We start from the raw sequence: 22060 nt of genomic DNA on the forward strand, positions 1-22060 counted from the left end.
CCTTTTAATAAATTATTACATTTTATTATAGATACTAAACGTCCAACAATTCTCAATTGTTCTTAAAATTTACACATATATTCGTAGTCTATCTACGAACAACCTAGACTCTTTCAAAGCATATACAGTGTTTGACAGAATGAGTGCAGTTTTAATGACTGCAGTACATCTTTGTGACATTGAATCAATTAGCTGTATACATTGTTCTATTGAAATTTTGTTCCATTCTATTTCAATTGCAGTCTTAAAGATCATTCAAATTTTTAGATTTATATTGGTGTATGTTCCTTTTAACACTGTTCCATAAGTTTTCAATTGGATTGAAATCCGATGATTGTGATGGCCATGGTAAAACAGTAATATTTTCTTCTATAAAATACTGCTTCACGATTTTAGCAGTATGTTTGGCATCATTATCTTACTGGAAAATGAAATTGTCTCCCATATATTCACGTGCATAAGGTATTACGATTTCCTTTAAAATTTTCCAGATATTAAAACCTGTCCATAATGTCATTAATTTTTCGAATTGGTCCTGTACCGTTTTTGCCCTCACTATTACGCAACTACCACCGTGCTTCAGTATTCGTACGGTGCAGTTTGAATTAAGAGGTTCACCTTTGTGACGTTTGATATATCGAATTCTGTCAGAAGATACTCTATTGAATTTCGACTCGTCAGAAAATAATACATTTCCCCAATCTTGTACTGTTCAGTGCTTGTGTGCTTTAATAAAAGCGATCCGCCACTTCCGATTTTTCTAACTCAGTACTGGTTTCTTTCGAGCCACGCGATCATTAAAGCCAAATTCGCGCAAACGTCTACGACCGATTCTTACACTAATATTCAGATTATCTATAGTACAGATTTCACGTTTGATATCGATAACAGTCTGAAAACGATTCTTTTCGGATAAACGATGGATGCGGCGATCCATTTTTATAGTAGTTTTTTGAGGTCTACCACTTTTTAACTTATCGTCATAGTAGCTCGTTTTTTAAAATTTATGTCAGGTCTTCTAATAATGTTTACTATTTTGACAAATTTGTTTCTCTTCTTAATGATACTACAATTTTCCTCTTTTCTACACGTAGATTGTTGGCTTTACTAAATGTAATATATTAAATATTTCTATTATTTCGCGATTAATCTAAAGTACTGCTGTATTTGAATGTTCGTCTTAAATTAATGTCCATAACAAATACAACATCGAAGGTTTCGTGCTCATCGTTTCAAGGACTGTTTATGTTTTGAAGAACTCTAGCTCGTTCATACGTAGAGTACGAGTGTACGTGTAAATTTTAAGAATAATTGAGAACTATTAGACGTTTAGTATCTTCAATAAAATCCGATAATCTATTGAAAAGATAGTGGTTACTTTTATGAAAACTTTTGTCCGCTACTGTACATAGAATGGAATGTGAGGTAGTGTTTTTCGCGGTCATCTCAAAAACGAACAGAGTGCAACATTTTTGTCAAAAGAAAAAAATTATTTAAAATATTGATTTCTACATTTGTCAATTTTATGAAAGTCGGCACTGTCGCGAAAATTCTGTAATATTATCATAATTATAATTATAAAATTTACAAAAAATAGGTAATACATGGCTCTTAGCATTTACTAAATTAAACTCCATAAAAATAAATACAAATTGTGTAAATTTATTATTTTTTAACATTTTTAAAAAATAGATATTTTAATAATATTTATTAACAGTGATTGCTATTAGTTTATAATGTAAATTAAATAAAGGTAATATTTTGTTCCACTTTTATGTTATCAATAAAAATGTGATGTGCTGTCAAAAATATTTTAGGGATTATCTTATGCATAATTGTAATCAGTGTATACAAAGTTTCAATGTTAATATTATATAACATTTGTTACGAAGAAAGCTACCAAGATCATTTTCATTTGTACATTTGATTGACAAGAAACTGTCCAAGTCAAAGTATGTGCGTACCATAATATGATACAATTTGAAAATTATTTCAAAGTGAAATGCAATGAAAAGAAATTCTAGCATTATATTCCTTTATCTCCTGCAACGACCAAGGTAAGCTTTACAATTAGGGCAACTGTGGTGAACGTCCATGCACTCATCGATACAGCAAGGAATTAAACAACATCCCAACCAGCCTCTGTTAAAATACAAAAACATGAGAATAATCTAAAATATTAGATACTTAATTAAAATGTATTCATATGTACCCCATTATTGCGATCAGAACACCAGATATGCAAGCAATCAATCCAGGTTCTGTTTTAGTTGAAGTATCAATTTCAGCATGGCAATGTGGACAAATTGTATGTGTTGATCCTGGTCCAAGTGGAACAATTGTTGTTACTATAGTTGGTCCATTAGTATCTAAAAAATGTAATGAACAATTTCATTGGAGAAATTATATTACATAATACATATAGTGTGTACAATATATAAAACATATTTATACATAAATATTAAATCTAAACATACAGGTTTTTGCAGGTGTAAAAGGACTAGCAGGTGGAACACCACCCATTGTCTGTGAGTAACCAGGTGGTGCATAAGGTGGTGGCGGTCCATTTTTATGCATGACGTCTTGGTTTTATTTATATCTGCAGTATCTATAATTAAACTTAATTACATAACTATACATTAATGAGCAAAAATAGTGACATTATTAATTCATATTTATTCGTATATTCAAGTACAAATAAATAAATACAAGTTTTAATATGATTGTAGGTATAAATTATTTTGACACAATTCGTAATCAACATCTTACTTTGTGTATAATTTATGTAGACATTAAAAAAATATTAAGTCGAATGATTAAATGCGTAATACTGAAAAATAATGTATTTTGTAAAATAATTAACGTTAGCTGAATCGCCGAAATATTGTAAGACTAATTTCAATCATGAATATATTTACTCATTCGAGTTAATAACATTGTCCTAGATACGTGCGATTCGATTGCGAAATTTAATGTCATAAATGACATCCTTGCCCGTTGGAGAAAAGAATGACACATCCAATGATCCTTTATTAATGATTATACGTACACACAGCATGCCATGATTACGCCTACCTTAATAAAGTAAGAATGGAATGATCACCCATTAGTTGTTTACACGATGTATGAGTAATATCTAAATATGAATTCTGTGCATACTTTCACAGTTTTTAGTGTAAACACTAGAAAGATGGCAAAATATCCTTATGCACGTATATAGATGGCGTAGTACAAGTTTCATGAACATTCCATTGAAACTAAATATTGATTATTCGGAATGTTCACGTCTGTATTTTGCATTTATACTTTGTGTTGTAACGACAAGGTATATAATCAATAAATTATCCTTTAGTTACGTCGTGAATGGTCAACGGACACATCTGCGATTTGTCCTGCAAACATTGCGTGATATATTTTTTTGCGATTGGTCGGCCATTTAATATACTGGGTGCAGTGTCATATGCAACGGTATGCACTGTATGCAATGTGGACAAGGCTTGAGAAATCAATATCATTTTATAGTGCATATCTATGTATATCTAAACCATAGATCAGAGCGTGGTATTTAATCTTACTTGACACAATAAACAATCATTTGTCCAGCGTGGAGGAAGAACGTTTGTTCGGTGATAGTGTGCATTGTTAATTTTCGCCAACCTGCTCTCCATGAAATCTACTCTGAAACGTTAATCAGGTGTAGAAAGACGGAAACCTTAAAATTGCACGTTTCCTTATCGAATTTTTTTCATAATATCAAATATTTCCTTTCATTCTCATCATGATAGATATCTTATTTTCTTTAATCAAGCGCCAATCGCTTTTGTTTTAAATTTTAACTTAATATCTTTTGTAACAATGACGACAAAAATCAGGTAAAAAATGTAACTTATTCATTTAAGCAATGATAAACGTGTCTGACAGTTCGTTGTTACCAATTAACAGGGACGTGTTTCAATAATTCTGAAAAATGGTGCTAAGTCGAAATGATAAAAGAAAAAGAAAAGAAGGAGATCTGGTGGATCTCATGGAGCCACTATCAGAATCTCCAAAGAGGTAAGTTCACAATGAAAATTTTTATTTGGAACATTCACTTTTTAAAACTTATTAAGATAATATAAATGCTTGCTTATCTTCCAAATAATTAATAAATATTTGATTTTATGAAGTAATAAAAAAAAAATGATAAATGTATTATTGTTGCTTTATATGGAATTTTTATTGTAGGACCAAAGTACATGCACAAAGAAAATTTGCTCAAGGTGCAACAGTTTTCAATCCTTCACATACCCCAATTAAGGACAAAGAAAAAGCCAAACCAGCGGTTATAACAGAATTAATAACACATAAACGACCAAATACAGAAGATTTTTTAACATTTTTATGTTTCAGAGGTTTATAATTTTATTATTTTTATAAATAAGATAATTTATATTTTATGTTTACTAATTTTTGTTAAACATCTTCATTCAGGAACGTCAATTTTACCTCCAAGTTTAAATTTCTTTAATGTTGGTAACAAAAAAGAAAAACCAGATGCTAAAACAACACGCGTGCGAACGGATAAAGTTACAATTTCATCCAGCACATCCTCTGAAAATCAAAAACCAGATTCAAACCAGAAAACCATTACCAAAATAAAATCCATTATTACAGATAAAAAGAATAACACGCTACAAAAGAATATTAATAAATTTAAAACTACAACATCTACTGTGCAAGCACTTAAAAAAAAGTATCAAGAACAGCGTCTTGCTAAACAAAGGATAAAAAATAAATTTAAAACATCTTGTGTTATGAGGACAAGATCTTGTACAGAAAGAACACTCATAAAGTCTACAAATAAATTGGCATCCAGAAAGTTTCTGCCAAGAATTGAAACTAAAAGGCTTGGTTTACGAAGCAGTGTACTTACAGACAAGACCAAAAAGACTTGTCCAAAAACAAAGTCTATCCCACCAAAACCAAAGAAAAAAGTTCATATGAAGCAAAAAGGCAGCGATACTTCTAATTCAGAATCTACATCTGAAGAAGAAGAAGAGGGACCTTTAGAAAAGTCTGTACCACAGGTAAAGCGTACAGTGCAAAAAACTGTTCAGAAGAAGATATGTACAAGGAGCAAATCTGAAATGAGAAGAATTACTCGTTCTCATAGTGGAACGATTTCTCCGAAAAATCTTTGCAGAAGACCATCCAGAAAAACTAAAGAAGCAGCAGCAGTATACATGGAAATTCTTGGAAGAAAACTTATAAGTCCTGACTTAGAAAATGATGATAATGTTTCTATGGATAGTTTTCCAGAATTACCGAATGCACGTAAAATTGCTCAAACAGAACGTGAAATTAAAGCCAAAGTAAAACAACCAATTATAAAATCAATTAGTAAATCTAAGGATGGTAAAACCACCTCCATTCAAAACACATCCAATAAGCGAACAGATAAAACTAAAACTAGTAAAATTACCTTCAAAAGCAAACGACTAATAAGAGTTCAAAAATATTGTGAAATAGATACTGATGAGGAATCTGTAACTTCTAACGAAACCAGTAATACGAGACCCGTTACAAGACGAAGTTTAGGAAAATTGAATAAACCTGTAAGTAGATTTCTTAGATCTTCTTCTAAGAATGTAGTTTCACGAATGGAAATTCAAAGTAGCATAAACATTAAATCAAAATCTCAAGTTCAAAATAGTCTAAGGCTTAATAAAGAAAAGTTTGTAATGAAACGTAAACGAGAACAAAGTTTTAATAAATCGTCTGAAAAGAATAATGCTTTGAAGCAGAAAGAAACAAAAAACATTGTTAATGAAAATACAGATTCCGAAGAAGAAACATTAGGTATGTTACTTAACAAGTTAAAGAGAAAGAAAGAAATTCACGAATCAAATCAAAGTGCTGCTATTAATGAAAATCGTGAAGATGATAATGAGAATGAGAATGAAAACGAGAATGAAAATGAAAATGAGAATGAAAATGAAAACGAAAATGAGAATGAGAATGAAAATGAAAACGAAAATGAGAATGAAAACGAAAATCAGAATGAAAATGAGAATGAGAATGAAAACGAAAATCAGAATGAAAATGGAAATGATAATAACAATGATAATGAACATGATAATGATAATGATAATGATATTAATAATGACCATGACAATAATAATGACAATGACAATGATAATGACAACGTCAATGACAACGACAATGATAATGTCGGCGACAATAATTTAGATAAAGTTGAGGAACGTTTAGATGAACATTCTTCAAAAATAGATCTGTCAAAAGCATCAGACGATGAGGAATCTTTTCGAGGGTTTACAAGAAAAGCGATATCCAAGGTATTAAATTCTTGTCAGACACACGTTAATGCTAATCTTTTAGCCACTGAAAAAACCACTGAAAAATTAGAAATTGCTAAAACAAAGAAAGTAGAAAATATAGATACATTCAAAGAACAAGAAATAAAAGATAAGTCTGTATTGATTAAAAGTTCTTTTCCAATTACAAGTGTGACAAATGATGAATGTACTCAATCTGAAGAAGGCCAGAAAATGAAATTGGAATTACTCAATGAAGTTGAATCACAAACAACATTAATAGCAAGTACAGAAAAAGAATATATTCACAAAACAGAAATGTCTTCTACGAACGTTATAGATATGTCTTTATCAACATTGCACGTAAGGAAAGAAAAGGTAAACATGTCAACTGAACAAATTGAGAAATGGTTGAATGAAAGTTCTTTAGCCAAAGAAGAGAGCAAGTTAGAAATGGAAAACGTTTCTATGTTTAAATATGAAATGTGTGAAAAAAAGAGCGACGTCTCACACTTATCTATTTCAACAAAAATTCAACACTTGGTAAGACCAGTGAATGTTACACTTTCTAAATTAGCAGAAAAAGCAAACACAAAAGATCGTTTAAATGCACAGAGTAAGTACATACCTCTTGCAACAATGGATTCACAATCTGTTGATGTGAAACATATCGAATCTATCAGTAGTATTAACAAAAATAGTGTGGACTTAAAAGAAATTACTAAAGGGCGAAACATAAAATTGATTAAGGACACCAGCCCTGGAGAAGAAAATGATATAGCATTAAAATCTGATCACAGTTCCGGAGATGGATCTGCTGAAAAAAAGTTACCAATAGAAAAGAAGTCCATATTTCAACCAAGAAAATTATTTTTACCAAAAGTTAAAGAACGTAAAACAGTAATTCCTAATGCAAACGCATTTTCTCCAGAAAACGAAAGTAGTGTCTACGCGTTTGAAAGTGACACTGAAGTTCCTGTTAATACCCCTTTTAGACGTAAAGTTCGTGAATCCAATAAATTATCAAACACAGTTGTTGCATCATGCGAGAGCGACATTCAAAAAAATATGGAAAAAGTCAACAAAGATGATTGTCAAACATTAGAACCTAAGGAAAACTCTAACAATGTACCTCCAAAAAATGAAAGCAAAATAATAGAATCGAAAAATACTTCAAATTCATTATTAAATATTAATAGATTCGAATTACCTAAAAATTTTGCAACTTTAGCTAATATACAAGTTCTACCATTAGACAAATTAACAACTACTTGGAGTAACGTAAATTGCAGTGCTTCGATAGCTGTTCAAGTAAATCTGGATGACAATGTGCAAGGACAAGAACAAATTGGGGAGAAAGATACAAATCAACAAAAAAGCACTGAAACATCTACTCAAACAGAAAGTAGTAATGAAAATGATGATGAAAACGATGGTCAACTATTTTATATACCTTTGCAAGCTGTTACAAGAAATGGACCAAATTTAGTTCAAGGACAACAGCTAATTCAAGGTGTAGCTGTTAAACTTGGCACTGAAGGACCAAATGGACCTAATCAGAAAGTTCTTTTAAGAGCAAAGTTAGTTACTAAACCTCCATCTTCGATCGCACGTTGTCCTCCCATTGGTACAGTGCAACCTACAACTCGTACACCTCCAACTTCTACTCTGTCAGCAATAGACAATCCATTACCATCTACTTCATCAAGCACAACTTCAGTTATGGCTGCATCAAATACTGAAACCCAACCATCTTCCCCATGTAAAAGTGAGAATACAATACAGGCAACGAATAAACAGAACACTGGGATCATGGCAGCTGAAAAATTAACAAAATCTCCAAAAACTTCTAGGGAAAGAAAAACATCTATCGATTCGAATAAAAACGGAAAAAGGTAAAATTATAATTTATTTTTTCATATTGCGAGCTAACATATTCTTATTAATTATTATTTGTCTTTATATTTCTATGTTACAGATGTCAAATTAAATCTAAGCAAAAAAATACTGAAATTTGTTCTCCAACTAATAATGTAACATTTCCAAGTGTAAAAAATGAAAATAACGAAGCCTGTTTAGTTCAAGCTCCAACATTTCAACCTAGTGAGAAAGATTTTCAAGATCCTTTAGAGTACATAGATAAAATAAGACCGATTGCAGAAAAATTTGGAATATGCAGAGTTGTACCGCCACCTAACTTCAAGGTAAAATTGATGAATACATCGTAATTTGAATTCGGTATGTCTTTATAAATAAATCTGTTTGATTTGTTTAATTTGTTTCTAATTTATATTCCAGCCAGAATGTAAAGTATCAGATGATATGCGGTTTACTGCATATAATCAGTATGTACATCGTATGCTTCATAGATGGGGGCCCAATGTAAAGGAAATGATGGCTATTAAAAAATATTTAGCTACACAAAGTATAACTTTAACTCATCCACCTTGGGTAAAGTATCTTTGTAATTTATCATATCATAAATTCAATATGTTTACTAAGTTTATATTTCTTGTAGATCGGTGGAATGGAAGTTGATTTGCCCCATTTATATCAAACAGTTCAAAGTTTAGGTGGATTAAAAGAAGTTATCGAAAAGAAAAAGTGGCAAAAAGTAGCCGATGGTATGAAAATACCAAAGTCTGCTCAAGATCGTGTAACTAAATTAGATGATATTTACTGTAAATATTTATTACCATATGATACATTATCTCCAGGTAATACATATAGACACGCACAAAAGATAATTTATTTTTTAAATTACTAATCAATTAATTGAAAAAATTTAGAGGAACGAGGTAAATTATTTGACGAAGTTGAATTAGAATGGATGAGAAGAGAAAGCAAAGCTTTGCAAAGACAAAACGCACCTATAAATGATAATGAGGAAGATGAAGAGGATGATAGCTCCGACGAATTTGAAGAATGCATTGTAAAAGTATGCGTTTTAAATCATATTTACGTAAATGTAATCTGTATTACGAGTCCTTTCTGGTTATTAATACGTAAAAATGATGTGAATCTATAGGGAAGAAACATGCCATTAAATGCTTTCTATCGTATCGCGCGAAATACACAACGTATGTGGTTTGGTGAAAATCAACGATCTGGAAACGAAACTGAAGGTGCCTCTGCTGACGAAGTTGAAAATGCATTCTGGAAGCATGTCGCGGAACGAAAACGACATGTTTGTGTACACGCTGCAAGCATTGATTCTAGTGGTCGTGGTTTTGGATTCTCCGTTGCCAAGAATAGTCCATTTGCCAGACATCCGTGGAATCTTAAAGTACTTACTAATAATGCTGGTTCAGTGTTAAGAGCTTTAGGTCCTATAATGGGTATGCAAACATACGTTACGTTTATATAATTAAAATGTAGCGTATAATTTTATTAATTATGTTTTCTTTTTAAATTAATAATGTTATTATTTACAGGAGTAACAGTACCAACTCTTCATGTTGGAATGTTATTTAGTGCATGTTGTTGGTACCGCGATCCTCATGGTCTTCCATGGATAGAGTATTTACATACAGGTGCTAAAAAAATCTGGTATGGCATACCAGATGAGCACAACAATAATTTTAGAGAGGCTCTATCAAAAATGGTGCCACGATATTGTAAAAATAAAACTATATGGTTACCTTCTGACACAGCAATGGTTCCTCCAGAACTACTAGTTAGTAATGGAGTATCATTATGTCAGACTGTACAAGAACCAGGGCAATTTATAATTGTATTCCCTAAAGCATTTACATCAAGTATATGTACTGGCTATGTAGTATCTGAAAGCGTTTACTTTGCACAATTGTCTTGGTTAGAAACTGCTGAACAAGTGTTTAAGGTAAGTAAACAAAATTATTGTTTTTTTAACAAGTCTTTTAATAATAGTTACATAAGGCTTTACAACTAAATAGTGTAACGAAATAATATTTTCAAATAATTCTTTTAGGATATACAAGATAGCTGCGAACCTTCTATATTTTCATTCGAAAGGTTGTTATTTAATATTATTAATGATTCTAGATCCCACATTGATGTAATGAAACAGGTAAATGTTGATACTAATATGTTATCTTATATTGTTGGAATTTTAATATTTTGAGTTAGAAGACATTACTTTTTTAGATACTACCAAGTGTAATTAAAATTCGGGAGAAGGAAATAACTTATCGACAACAATTAGAAGCAGTGGGTCTTATGAATACAGAAAGGTTACCCTTACCTGATAGTGGAAAACGGAAGAAAGGGAAAAAAGTAAAAGAAGATGATGGCGATTTCGAATGTGAAACTTGTAGAGCTAATCTATTTGTTTCATTGGTCAGTAACTCACAAGATGATAGCGTTTACTGTCTACCACACGCATTGCAATTATTTAATAGAAAGAAACAAGCTTTAAAATATTGTACTTTAATGTATACATATAACGAGGTAATGGAGATTTTGTACATGCATCCATTTAACAGTATTCTTCAAATTTAATACAATTTTTTCTGTATTTTGTGCATAGGATGAATTGGACGATTTAATTCATAAATTAGAAGAACGAATCGAAGCCAAATCTAAAAAGACTAATCAAACCAAACAAGCTAAATAACGAGTTTGCGGATCTATTTATTAAATTACCTAGGTAACAATTATTTATTAATCTATATAAAAATAATTATCAAAATTTTGTTAAATATATATATGTCGTATTTATTATTTTTATTATAGTAATACAAGTGTATATAAAAATAAGTTTGTTTCATTTGAAGTGAATCAATTTGGGACGTATTTAAAAGCAGAATGACTTCGTATATTTTTTAATAAAACCTTTAATTTTTGTATGAACACAATTACTATCATTATATTCTGTTTCTATTAATGAGATTTAACGTATACTCCTTTCAGCTTTATTCTTATATATTAACAAGTGAAGAATGTTTGAATTTCTTTTAACTGTTTGAACAAAGTTCAGAAAGGCAGAATTATTTCTAATATTTCTTGTACCAAGCAAATTCTGCAGCATTTGTTATTTAAAATAAGTAGGTAATAAAATAATATCACATTCATATATACAAGATTTATTATGAATACGTAGAAATTATAGAACAAAGAATTATAACATCTTCAATATGAGAACATATAAATTAAATAAATTTTTGACAAAGTAATATAATTCATATAATTATATAAATCAGCCCACAGCATATCACAAATTGAATTAATATCATATTACAAAACAATGTTAGTTTCTTGAGAATTTGTAAATATTGTGTTTTGTAAACACAATAAACTTTCTATTAATTAATAACAAACATTCTTTCATATATATTTATATTTACACAAACTGTAGAAGAACAATACTAAACATTTTACATTTATGTCTTCGTAAAGAAATTTTAATTAATAATGTTACAATTAATTATATAAAATCTTTAATCACAATTATTAACAATATTTTATCGTTTAATAGATACAGAATTACACATTATTACACTGTGCGCTTATTGAAATCTTAATGTACTAAAAATAAGGGAATATGGTAAATAAAAACAAAAGTTGACAAGAAACGTTATTAATCGGTAAGATATAATTATGCAACTTTTAGGCAAGGAACTATTAATATAGACTATAAATTTTTAGTAAAAAATAAGAAATTGTAAAAATGTTTAAGTAGAAGCAAATAATACCATTCAAACCGGGAATGTTCTCTTAATTTTTTTATATTAAGCTCTTTCTTTTGCACACTGTCCATTTTTAATTTCTCAATAAATCGTCCAGACGATAAATCCATTTTTTATTATATGTTACGATCACGTCTTTATTACATATAATCCGATATATTAATACAATTATTAGTGACAATGGACAAGCGTGACAGTATTTAATAATTAATATTTAATGCATGCGAAAGGTGAGATTCAGCAATGCTGTTTTACTTAACCTCAATTCGTCATATCAAATGCTTAGATGTTGGGAAAATTAATTTAGTTTATTCAAAATAAAATTCATAAACACGGATCGTAATTTCAAGTTAATAATAAAAAATTAATATTGTTACAAATTCTTTTAAATGAAAATTTAAATTTGTAAATAACTTTTTATGTAAAAATATGTAAAAAAAATGGAGCAAACAGAATGCATATTGGGCATGGAATGGTTTTAGTGTTGAATAAATTTTTTTCACTGCACATCAATATTCAATTACATACATTTTACTGTTCCCTACGTTGTACTATATCAGATAATATTTGAGTAGAATTTTCATATTCTTTAACTGCATCATCTTCATCTGAACTAAACTCTGCATTTAAAAGATTTGTTAAAGATGTTGATTTTTGCGTTAATAGAGGTAAATTTGTGTCAAGTTTTTCTTCATTTTTAACATTAATAGTTAGCGAAGAATTTAATTGTAATTCCAGATTTTCGGTTTCTTTATTTCTATTCGATATTATCTTTTGAATAGTATGTATAGTAATTCCGCCAAAACACATTAATAATCCTATAAAATTAAAGCCACTCATTTGATCTCCTTTCCATTCAACAGCCAATATTAAGATACATATTTCCTATAAAAAATTGTATTAAAATAAATTTTCTTTTACTCGAAAAATCGTACAAATCATTTTCATAAATTTAAATAACTGAATATTATATAATTTTCAATGTTATTAGCTTACCTTAATTATTCCTGTAATTGCAAGTGTTAGACTAGATGTGTAGGTAACAACTAAATATTCCATAATTTCCATTTGGAAAGCTAAAGCAGCACTCCCTAGCACAGCGCACGTAGTCAGTAAAATGGAATGAACATCATTCCAGTTAGTACTTTGGAATTTATTATACAACTCCGATCCTAAAAATCAAAAATATAGTTTTATTTTTTAGATATAAATTTCTTAACAAAAGGAATAATTTGTATAACTGTATTCCGACAACATACTAAACGTGTATAATAAATATTACCTTCAAACCATAACATCACAGGTACAATAGGCAATAACATCCACAGTTGCATATAGTACATCATATCAATTGGACTTTTTATTCCCATTTTAGATTTCTGCATAATAAGTTGTGTCATAGTCCACCGAATGCCACTTGAAAATGATGCTAATAAGCAAATTAAGAATCCAAATATGCCAAATTGTGTAGATTTATAAGTAAACATGAATAAACCACTTGATATCATTACCACAACACATACTAACGACCAAGACTATAACAAAATATCTTGTTTAACATATATTACCTCCAATTTATAAAATTTATAACACATATTTATTATCAATACCTTCTTCTCTAACTTCAAAACAAGAGCAAAGCCAAGAATAAAAATAATAGTTGTTGATTTTGTCATAGTATACCTAAAGAAAGATATAGTGTATTAATAAATAGTAATAGATATATTTTATTTAATGAAAAATTTAATTTCTCCTATACGTACAATGACATTGTAATTAATGAAAGTGCCCAGTTAGACAAACCAACATCAAGACCACTCGCTATACCTATTGGCATGACCATCCATATTATGCTTTTCCAAGGAAGTTTTAACTGCTGTTGTCCCTTGTAACATGTCTTGATACATCTTCTTAGAGCAGATAATAAAAACTTTACAATTAAATGACATATCACCACAGTAAGCGGAAAATGAAAACCCTATATTTACATAAACAATGATTAAAGATTAACATTCAACATATGAATTGTAACAAGATTCTGATAAATCTGATAACTATACTTACATAATTTTTATAAAGCCATTGTACATAAAATGTTAAGCCTACAGATAAGATGAAGTAATTAACAATTAGTAAGAGCTTTTGGAATGATTTTTTCCAAAAGGAAGTCTCCTTTTTAGGCGTGGTTGAAAATTCTTGAACAGATGGAAGGAAATATTCTGAAGTATCTTCTGCATCTTTAGCAATTTGATATTTTATATGTGATCTTGTCATACTTCAAAGGAAAACAATCTGCAATGTCCAAGTGAAGATTGTATAATTTAATTTTATATATTTGTTAGTGGTATAATTAATAACAGTAAACTAATAACAGTATACTATTCTGATTAAAATATTTAAACAATAAATCAATACATTGACAAGAAAAAGTAATAAATAGGATTATTGATTAATATTTAAGGAAAACTAAAAAATCTGATTTAACGTGTATCAACAATATTAATTAATAAAATTGATTAATCATTATAGTATTTAATGAAATAATATAATACTACCGATTTGTATGTAAGAAATATGTTAACATACCGTCTTGTAGTCCTTTGTATACGTAGAAATAGTTAAAAAACTGTCACATTTGACATTCGACATCTGTCTAAATCATATGTTCAATAATAGAAATATTCGTAGCACAACGAAAATACAGTTGCCATATTTATTCTGGGAATATTAAGAAGAAATTGAAATTATACATATGCATAAAAATTTAATGGAATTAATATCAAAAAACACATTTTATTATCACTCACATCAATGTTGACACCAGGGCACAGAAGATATATACAGAAGCGAAACTTTCAATGTTTCTCAAGAACCAATTTTCAGTGCGCATTGCTTACGTATTAAATACTTAGAGTCATCGTGAATGTAGTTCCAAAACTTTTAATACTGATATCGATAATGATACAGAAAACTTATAGAGACGAAACTCCAGCACTTTTTAAATGACAATATCTAGTGTATTTAGGGAAACTACCTCTGCCTACATTCGAAGTCAAAGATTTCAATAAAATTGAAATACGATAAAATTAATATGAAATTAAAAAGGAAATTTAACTTCATATTCTATCCTTTTTTATTTTTTAATTATTCGGTACGAAGAAAATAATTTTTAAAATAAAATTAAACAAATGAAATTGTGTATACAATTTAGATACAGCTTTCTAAATTAGTTTTCAAGTTTTATCATACTTTTAAATGTCAAAAGTTTCAATAAGCTATAGCCACAGACGAATGTATAGGATAAACATTGCAAGCTTATGAGACTCGGTGTCACACTTTCTGAATTACCGACTGTGTAAAAAATCACAGGTTTTGCTCTGCCCTCTATGCCTAGAGAAGTTGACCAAGTAGTAAATATGGTAAACCAGTCTACAAACGTATCCGTTACAATGTTGTCATGTCTTCAAACTCTCAATGCGCGAAGCTATTTACTGTACTGGGTATTTAACTATTGTAAGAATGTAATGAGTTTTACGGGGTTTTAGAGCTGCGAAATGGATTGTGTGCACAATAATTTACTATCTTTATTTTGTTTTCTTTTCATTCGTGTTTTTATTTAATTTACATTAACGTGGTATAAACATTTTTAATATACATATATAGATCTTATTAAGTTTAATACATTAATTACATGACTATAAAGGAATTTTGTACAGAAAAATATAGTAGTTAGATAAAACGAACAAAACAAATAAAGATTGCTTAAAATTTTTTTCATTGAATAATTCTGTATATGTTAATGTAAAATCAAGTAATGTTCATTTATAAAAGAGTGAACAAGTATATGTATACTTAATTATTTAAAGGAATAATTAACGACTCATATTTTTCATTGTCAGCCTCGATGAATTTTGTACAGACTTAATTCTCCAAACTTGATAACATAATTTTTAGAGCCGGCAACACTGTAAAATTGTCTTCCCAAGTACACATTTTTCATGTTGCAGTCTTATATAGTTCAGTAGTTGACCGTTCGATTCAGGTAGAGTCCGCTAATGCATTGGGGCATTTTTGACGGTGTCGGTATTTCAGAACAGTAGACAGAAAAATACATTGTATGCACAGTCTGTACATATTTAAATCTGTGCTTCATATCGATTACCTGTTCTATTTGTTGTGCTTACATATACTACTTGCCTACGATTGAGGGTTTAAAGAGGTTATTTAAGAAAGATTGATTTTATTAATAAGTAAGAAGAAAATGTATTCGAAAACTGTTAAACATAATCAAATCTGACAGTTACAATTTAGTTTTTAACTTGATAATACACGTCAATAAATGTTGTACAAAGAAAGAAACACCTGTCAGGTTAATAAGACAATGATTAATTAATAATGATTAATTATGACTTAATAATTATTTGATCAAGTGATTTATGAGAAAAATGATGGAACACCTTCCAGCACCAGAAAGATAATGTACGAATGTAAAATATTTAAACAATTATATGTGGCTTTAATAACCATACTTTAAACACACTTGTATGTAAACATGGCACAAATACAAAGTCCGGGCGCTGATGGACTACCAAAACATTTTGTTACTGCTATGCGAACACTTTTTGATATAATGGACGATCAGAATACAGGATTTGTTAAGTTTTCCGATATTGAAGACAGATGGCAAGATGATGGAACACAGGGTCTTCCAAAAGGTGTTTTAGATAGTCTTAAGAAAGTTACGCCATCCAATGGTTTGTTATCTTTTGAGAGGTTTTGCACTGGATTAAAAATTTGTTTACTACAAATTCAAGCAGAATCTGATCCAAAAAAACATAGTGGTCAACCAAATAGACCACCGTCTGCACCTATTCTTATACCTGACAGTCAAAATAAAACAACATGGATATCTCCAAATACAGCAACTATACGACCAAATAACGCCATATCTCAACAACGAACTTTAAGTATGCCACAGTTATTAGCAGGTCGCAAAGATACCAGTGCACAATTAGAATTAATGGATGTCAGAAGTGGAACTGAATCAAAGTTACATAAAGCATATGGACCTCCGAAACCTCCAAGGACAGGTGCTGCATTGGAAGTTAGAACTATTAATACCGATAGAAATTTTGATAAATCTGAGATTCGAACGGTATTGCAAAATTGGCAAATGGGTTTGTTAATGAATGATGATAAAACTATAGAAAAACGACAGTTACCAACAGTAAATTATAAACCAGATACAAGAACATTATTAAGATCAACTCGTGTATTGGGTGATGGTAAAGCAGTTGAATTACAGAACAATCAAGTTGGTTTCCAACTAAAAAAGTCATTAAATAGACGTAGAGAACCTAGACGTCACACGTTGCAGAATGGTATTGATTATAATATGGTAAAGATGTCCTCCTCTAGGATTCCCAACTAACGATTGGTGATTGGTGTTGGGTTTGCATGTTATATAACAAGTATTAACATGCTATATATCTACACAGCTTATATCAATCTTTAGTTTCAAATTTTAGCTTTTAATGTATATTATTTTAACAACATTTTTATAGATTGGATAGTTGGGAAACCTGTGTAATAGTCTTTGTTAAAGAAAGTTATTTAATTTTGCTTTTATTTTTAGATGAAGAGGATGAAACAAATCGAGCAAGAGAAAGATGTCTTACTTCAAGGTTTAGCTGCAGTTGATAAAGCTAGGGAATGGTATTTGAAACAAATCTCTGCTACTCAAGAAAAAATCAAACATCTTGGACGTATGGGATCCCATGTGGTATTAAATTTTCTATTAATGTTTCATAACATTACTCTAAATATGTGTAATCAATAATGTGTCTTCTTTTATAGGAACAGTGGACAGAAGCACAGCAAGAACGATTAGAATTGCAACGTGCTCGAGTACTAGAAGTTAATAAACACCTGGCAGCGCTGATAAGTAGCTGGGAACGTGGCGGTCTTCCACTTCATATGAATCTTGCTTTTCTTAGTACCCCAACATCTACCCAACTCCAACAAGATATGCTTTCCGGACTTAAGCAACAAAATCATAGATTAACAGAAGTAAGTTAATAAAAATAAGTTATTGTTTAATCTCATGTAATATTGAATAAATGTTAATTTTCAAAAAAATATACAATAGGAAGTTAACAAAAAAAGCCAACGAATAGCAATACTTGAACAAGAAAAAGATAACTTGGTGCGAGAATTATACAATAGGCAAGGTGGTATGGTTCAGTCTCGAAGAGCAACAATGATCCACGAACAACATGACCAAACATTCATGTAAGGTACTAACAATAATAACGTCAGTGTCTTTGCATTTGACAGAAGATTATATTCTAAATAAATATTGTTTTTCAGAATATAACTAAGATGATTATTACAAAGAAGAATTGCTGCTGAAGATAGAAACGACGAGTTTTTATGTGAAATTATATGTCTTTATAAAACTAAACGAATGATAGTTATATTCAAGCTTTAGATTAAGTTTGTAAAAATTTGTTAAATATTCAAGGTACTAATATTCAAATTTAGATATATAATGTAAACAAAGTGCCTTAAAACTTCCATAATCCGTCCAAGAATCTAAAGATTATTACATTTCCGTAAATAAATTATTATTCTAATTAATAAACAGTCTTGACCCAATTACTCATTCTGTTGCAAAATCATAGTTTAAATTACTTCATAAAATTCAATCGATAGCACTGTGTATCTAACGCTGATTTTGTTTCATGTTGTTATCAAAATATTTTATAAGAAAATTACACAAACATATTCTGCAAGTTCCGTGATACATGCCACATCTACTTCCGGAAGTACGACCATAATGTCAAATGTTATCGAACAACAAAGAGTGATAATATGTTTCTCTAATCATCCGACAATGCTATTTATGTCAAATTTGTTACAAAGTCTTATAAAAGTCAACCTTATACAGTGAATTCAATATTACTGAAAATATATTTAACAACGTTAAGGAAGGATTCAAAAATACAACAAATGTACATAAAATTTTATAACGATTTGTTTTCGATCACATACGCATATAAATTGAAACTACTCTTCAAAATCTCCAAAACTATTCTCCTGACCATGTGGTCTGTTTGAAAAAATCCGTGACGCCTCGTACGATGACTGATCCAAAATCGTATAAGACTTAAAAACTTCCAACGTATCCAATATTATCATAAATTATGTCTATCGCCTATATTTTTAAAGAACGGAGCACAGAACTTTGAATGTAAGCTACACGAATCCTTGAAACAATAAAATATTACAGATAAAAACAGTACAGTTATATTAGGTAATTTGTTGTGTTCAAAATTAATTTTAAATTCGAATTATATATTCCGTAATTACATATTCAGTTTTTCCAACTTCTTTTTTTCAAAATTTATTCCATTCCCTTCGTTATTTTAAAATAAATATAACAACGTTAGTTTTTTAAATAACCTGAAACAACAGTTCAACAACTTGTGTTCTTCGAGCCATTGTACACGCGGATAGAAGAGAATCATGATTTTAAGGGAATCGTTGAGAAACATTGATGGTGTGTGGTAGTAGACGGGCGATTAACCACCCCACGCATGGTTTCTTGGTCTCCGATGACATCTTAGCTAAGCGTGTTAGTCTGTATTTAGCTAGCAGTTGTCGAGGGGCAGTTGCCTCCAGCTGTCCAGAGTCAGCGGTTCAGTTCAATCAGCGCGCCCAACGAGTATCGTTGCTCGCCTAGTATCAACATTTTTTCTTCGCGATAGTGTGTGTAGTGAGACGAACCCCCTTCGAACGGCTGACCTTTGACCCTGCAGAGGTCAAGAAAAGCCTATCCACAGGCGCGTTGCTCGTCGATTTCCGTTTCTGAACTATACGATCAACCGGATTACCGTTATCAGGGCTTTCTGTTCGAAGGGACTTTGTGTGAAGTTTCATTAAGCTCATCATGCTATCAAGATTGATACTACCAATAATACTGGTACTCGTAATTGTAGGTATGAACCCGTTCCTCGCGTTTCAAAGAAAACCCAATTTGTTCTTGGCCATTCTTTCATTGCAAAAATATAAAAAAAGATATAATTTTCGTTCGTCGATTATTTCCGTTTGCTTCTATCTGAATCACTTTGAAAGATAAATGCTCAGTTGAAAGTTAGGCGAATTCGAGAACACTGAAATGGCTGAATTAGAAGTTGGATAGTTTATTATATTTGTTGGTGTACTTGTATACGTATATGTATAGGAGGTGTCATTGACTATTATCCTTTTTATGTGATAGATAATACGTGTAGTGTCTTAAACGTTTCTTTAAAAAAAAAAGAAAGAAAAAAAACATCTCGGTTCATTCACCGAGGACACAGATAAAGCAGAACGATAATGAGGAGAAGTTTCGATGATGCATACTTCGTGTTTTCTTTATATTGTTTTCATTGTGCGGGAATACGGACGATGACAATAATAAATTATTTGATATTCGGAAAATCAATTAGGCTACGCAGCCATGCGTTATCTCCTTGAACATTTATCAATTTAGACAAGCGGGAAGTGCAACGGACACATCCGGTACAAATAGTTGCCCGAGGCAGCATGTCTCTTCGTAGCATTATCTCCTCAGGGTAAATAAACTGCAGATATGTTCACTGCGTATGAACCATTCGTTCGAATGCATCATGGAGAACTGGCGCCCATAATTTGTCGCTAAGATATCTCATTCATGCCTTGTATTACTGTTTTTAATTTCGCATAATTTATCATCCATTGATAAAAGCGATATTTTCTTTACTACATTGTCGCTTAATTAGAAGAGAATCGAATGAGAAGCGCTTGTAATTATTTTTCTGACGAATACGCTAATAGTATGTAAATTATTCAGTATATTTTAATTATCGATGGAAATATATCTTCGTTTACTATTAGAAATAAACATTTTTCTTCCCGCCGAAAATAACGGTTATTTCTTTATAATTTAACTTATCCTGGAACAAATTTATAATTAACAATCGTGATTATAATACGATTAAACATTTTATAAATATCCAGACAAATGAAATTTGTCGTTTTAAAGTTTTATTTTAATGCTTTATAAATATCTTTACGTACCAATTGTCCTTTTATTGTAGCCATAAACACATTCTCGCGCGCTTGTGATTTGGATCAGATGCAATATGGATGTCGAATTTATAATGCACAATGCAGATGCGGTTATGGCTGCTCATCTGAATACAGATATAATAATAATGACGACTGTAAAGAAGCATTAAGAGGTAATAGCATACCTGTTATTTCTATCAACGTGACGTTAATTAAAAATTGTAATCCAGTTTTTTATGCTCTCGCTTAAAAGTTAATAATATGTAATTATTGTAATTATTTAATAAGTATTTTTTCAGGTAAACGTAGCGATACATGTCATAGACTAAAGCCTTGTTTAAACGGCGGATCCTGTTTGCAAATATCATCGGAGCCTGGATTTAAATGTCGCTGCGAAGGAACCGGTTATTATGGACCATTTTGTGATAAACGTTAGCATACAACTATCATTACTATGTATTTAATTAAGGATGGTTATATTTATAAATTGCATCCTCACATTTGATTACATTCAATTTCTAACGTAATCGTAAATATATTTTCAACGACCTAATAACATAGATAAAGTGTTTCCAATAGCTAAGTTAAATATAAAAATAAAAATTTCATTGTTTGTAGTATTTAAAAACGGTGTATTTAATGAAATGATTATATATTTTTCAGCTTGCCCAGGACTAAATCATTTACGTCTCCGAGGACCATTTCCCTACGAATGCGTCGTAATCTGATTTACAATTCTTATCTTCATCTATTTGAAATCAAGTACATGCGTTATTAAATACAAAAAATGAACACGTTTTGTAACAATTTTCACATCTTTGTACATACATAATAAATACATATTGTATATATCATAATACGTATACACATTATTATTTATAAACTTTTATTACAAACTGTCGATGTAGAAATATGGCAAAAGTGAAAAATACACATTTGCCGCAATTGACATTATTTAAAAATGAGAAACATAATTTCTAAACTATT

The 22060-nt window shown here is 30.2% G+C and overlaps 5 protein-coding genes across 18 annotated transcripts; 3 read left to right on the top strand and 2 right to left on the bottom strand.

Moving 5' to 3' along the window:
• Positions 1 to 1642: 1642 nt before the first annotated feature.
• LOC116424302 (LITAF domain-containing protein) lies at positions 1643 to 3311 on the bottom strand. 6 transcript variants are annotated; one of them, XM_031970535.2, is made up of 4 exons: positions 3160 to 3311; positions 2478 to 2608; positions 2213 to 2369; positions 1643 to 2142 (listed from the first exon to the last, which is right to left on the bottom strand). In XM_031970535.2, exons 2-4 carry the CDS (start codon positions 2575 to 2577, stop codon positions 2037 to 2039), a joined length of 363 nt encoding a protein of 120 aa, XP_031826395.1. In that variant the 5' UTR covers positions 2578 to 2608; positions 3160 to 3311; the 3' UTR covers positions 1643 to 2036. The 6 variants fall into 6 exon arrangements, with proteins under 6 accessions (XP_031826395.1, XP_031826394.1, XP_031826393.1 ...); XM_031970534.2 differs by having other exon boundaries at positions 2478 to 2619; positions 3076 to 3263; XM_031970533.2 differs by having other exon boundaries at positions 3050 to 3261.
• Positions 3184 to 12714, top strand: Jarid2 (Jumonji, AT rich interactive domain 2). 6 transcript variants are annotated; one of them, XM_076369186.1, is made up of 14 exons: positions 3476 to 3872; positions 3943 to 4053; positions 4225 to 4391; positions 4471 to 8209; positions 8293 to 8518; positions 8613 to 8765; positions 8833 to 9031; positions 9104 to 9252; positions 9343 to 9652; positions 9749 to 10155; positions 10264 to 10362; positions 10440 to 10742; positions 10822 to 10941; positions 11205 to 12714. In XM_076369186.1, exons 2-13 carry the CDS (start codon positions 3968 to 3970, stop codon positions 10906 to 10908), a joined length of 5925 nt encoding a protein of 1974 aa, XP_076225301.1. In that variant the 5' UTR covers positions 3476 to 3872; positions 3943 to 3967; the 3' UTR covers positions 10909 to 10941; positions 11205 to 12714. The 6 variants fall into 6 exon arrangements, with proteins under 6 accessions (XP_076225304.1, XP_076225305.1, XP_076225301.1 ...); XM_076369188.1 differs by having other exon boundaries at positions 11770 to 12714; XM_076369187.1 differs by lacking the exon at positions 11205 to 12714 and adding an exon at positions 11028 to 11195.
• Positions 12496 to 14956, bottom strand: LOC116424301 (solute carrier family 35 member C2). The gene is made up of 8 exons (XM_031970531.2): positions 14788 to 14956; positions 14567 to 14698; positions 14045 to 14272; positions 13744 to 13958; positions 13591 to 13663; positions 13263 to 13515; positions 12977 to 13152; positions 12496 to 12865 (listed from the first exon to the last, which is right to left on the bottom strand). The coding sequence occupies exons 3-8, from the start codon at positions 14252 to 14254 to the stop codon at positions 12512 to 12514; spliced, it is 1281 nt and encodes a 426-aa protein (XP_031826391.1). The 5' UTR covers positions 14255 to 14272; positions 14567 to 14698; positions 14788 to 14956; the 3' UTR covers positions 12496 to 12511.
• A 1074-nt stretch (positions 14957 to 16030) lies between these two features.
• On the top strand, positions 16031 to 18623 carry LOC116424319 (suppressor APC domain-containing protein 2). Of its 2 annotated transcripts, none has more exons than XM_031970581.2 (5): positions 16031 to 17378; positions 17616 to 17762; positions 17837 to 18049; positions 18129 to 18276; positions 18350 to 18623. In XM_031970581.2, exons 1-4 carry the CDS (start codon positions 16533 to 16535, stop codon positions 18273 to 18275), a joined length of 1353 nt encoding a protein of 450 aa, XP_031826441.1. In that variant the 5' UTR covers positions 16031 to 16532; the 3' UTR covers position 18276; positions 18350 to 18623. The 2 variants fall into 2 exon arrangements, with proteins under 2 accessions (XP_031826441.1, XP_031826440.1); XM_031970580.2 differs by having other exon boundaries at positions 18129 to 18271.
• A 904-nt stretch (positions 18624 to 19527) lies between these two features.
• Positions 19528 to 22024, top strand: LOC116424320 (uncharacterized). Of its 3 annotated transcripts, none has more exons than XM_031970582.2 (4): positions 19528 to 19980; positions 21103 to 21294; positions 21373 to 21504; positions 21737 to 22009. In XM_031970582.2, the coding sequence occupies exons 1-4, from the start codon at positions 19932 to 19934 to the stop codon at positions 21799 to 21801; spliced, it is 438 nt and encodes a 145-aa protein (XP_031826442.1). In that variant the 5' UTR covers positions 19528 to 19931; the 3' UTR covers positions 21802 to 22009. The 3 variants fall into 3 exon arrangements, with proteins under 3 accessions (XP_031826442.1, XP_031826445.1, XP_031826444.1); XM_031970585.2 differs by having other exon boundaries at positions 19543 to 19980; positions 21103 to 21246; positions 21737 to 21999; XM_031970584.2 differs by lacking the exon at positions 19528 to 19980 and adding an exon at positions 20032 to 20838 and having other exon boundaries at positions 21737 to 22024.
• The last annotated feature ends 36 nt before the right edge of the window (positions 22025 to 22060 follow it).

This window comes from Nomia melanderi, chromosome 7 (assembly GCF_051020985.1).
Source record: "Nomia melanderi isolate GNS246 chromosome 7, iyNomMela1, whole genome shotgun sequence".
In the NCBI taxonomy this organism is placed as follows: domain Eukaryota; kingdom Metazoa; phylum Arthropoda; class Insecta; order Hymenoptera; family Halictidae; genus Nomia; species Nomia melanderi.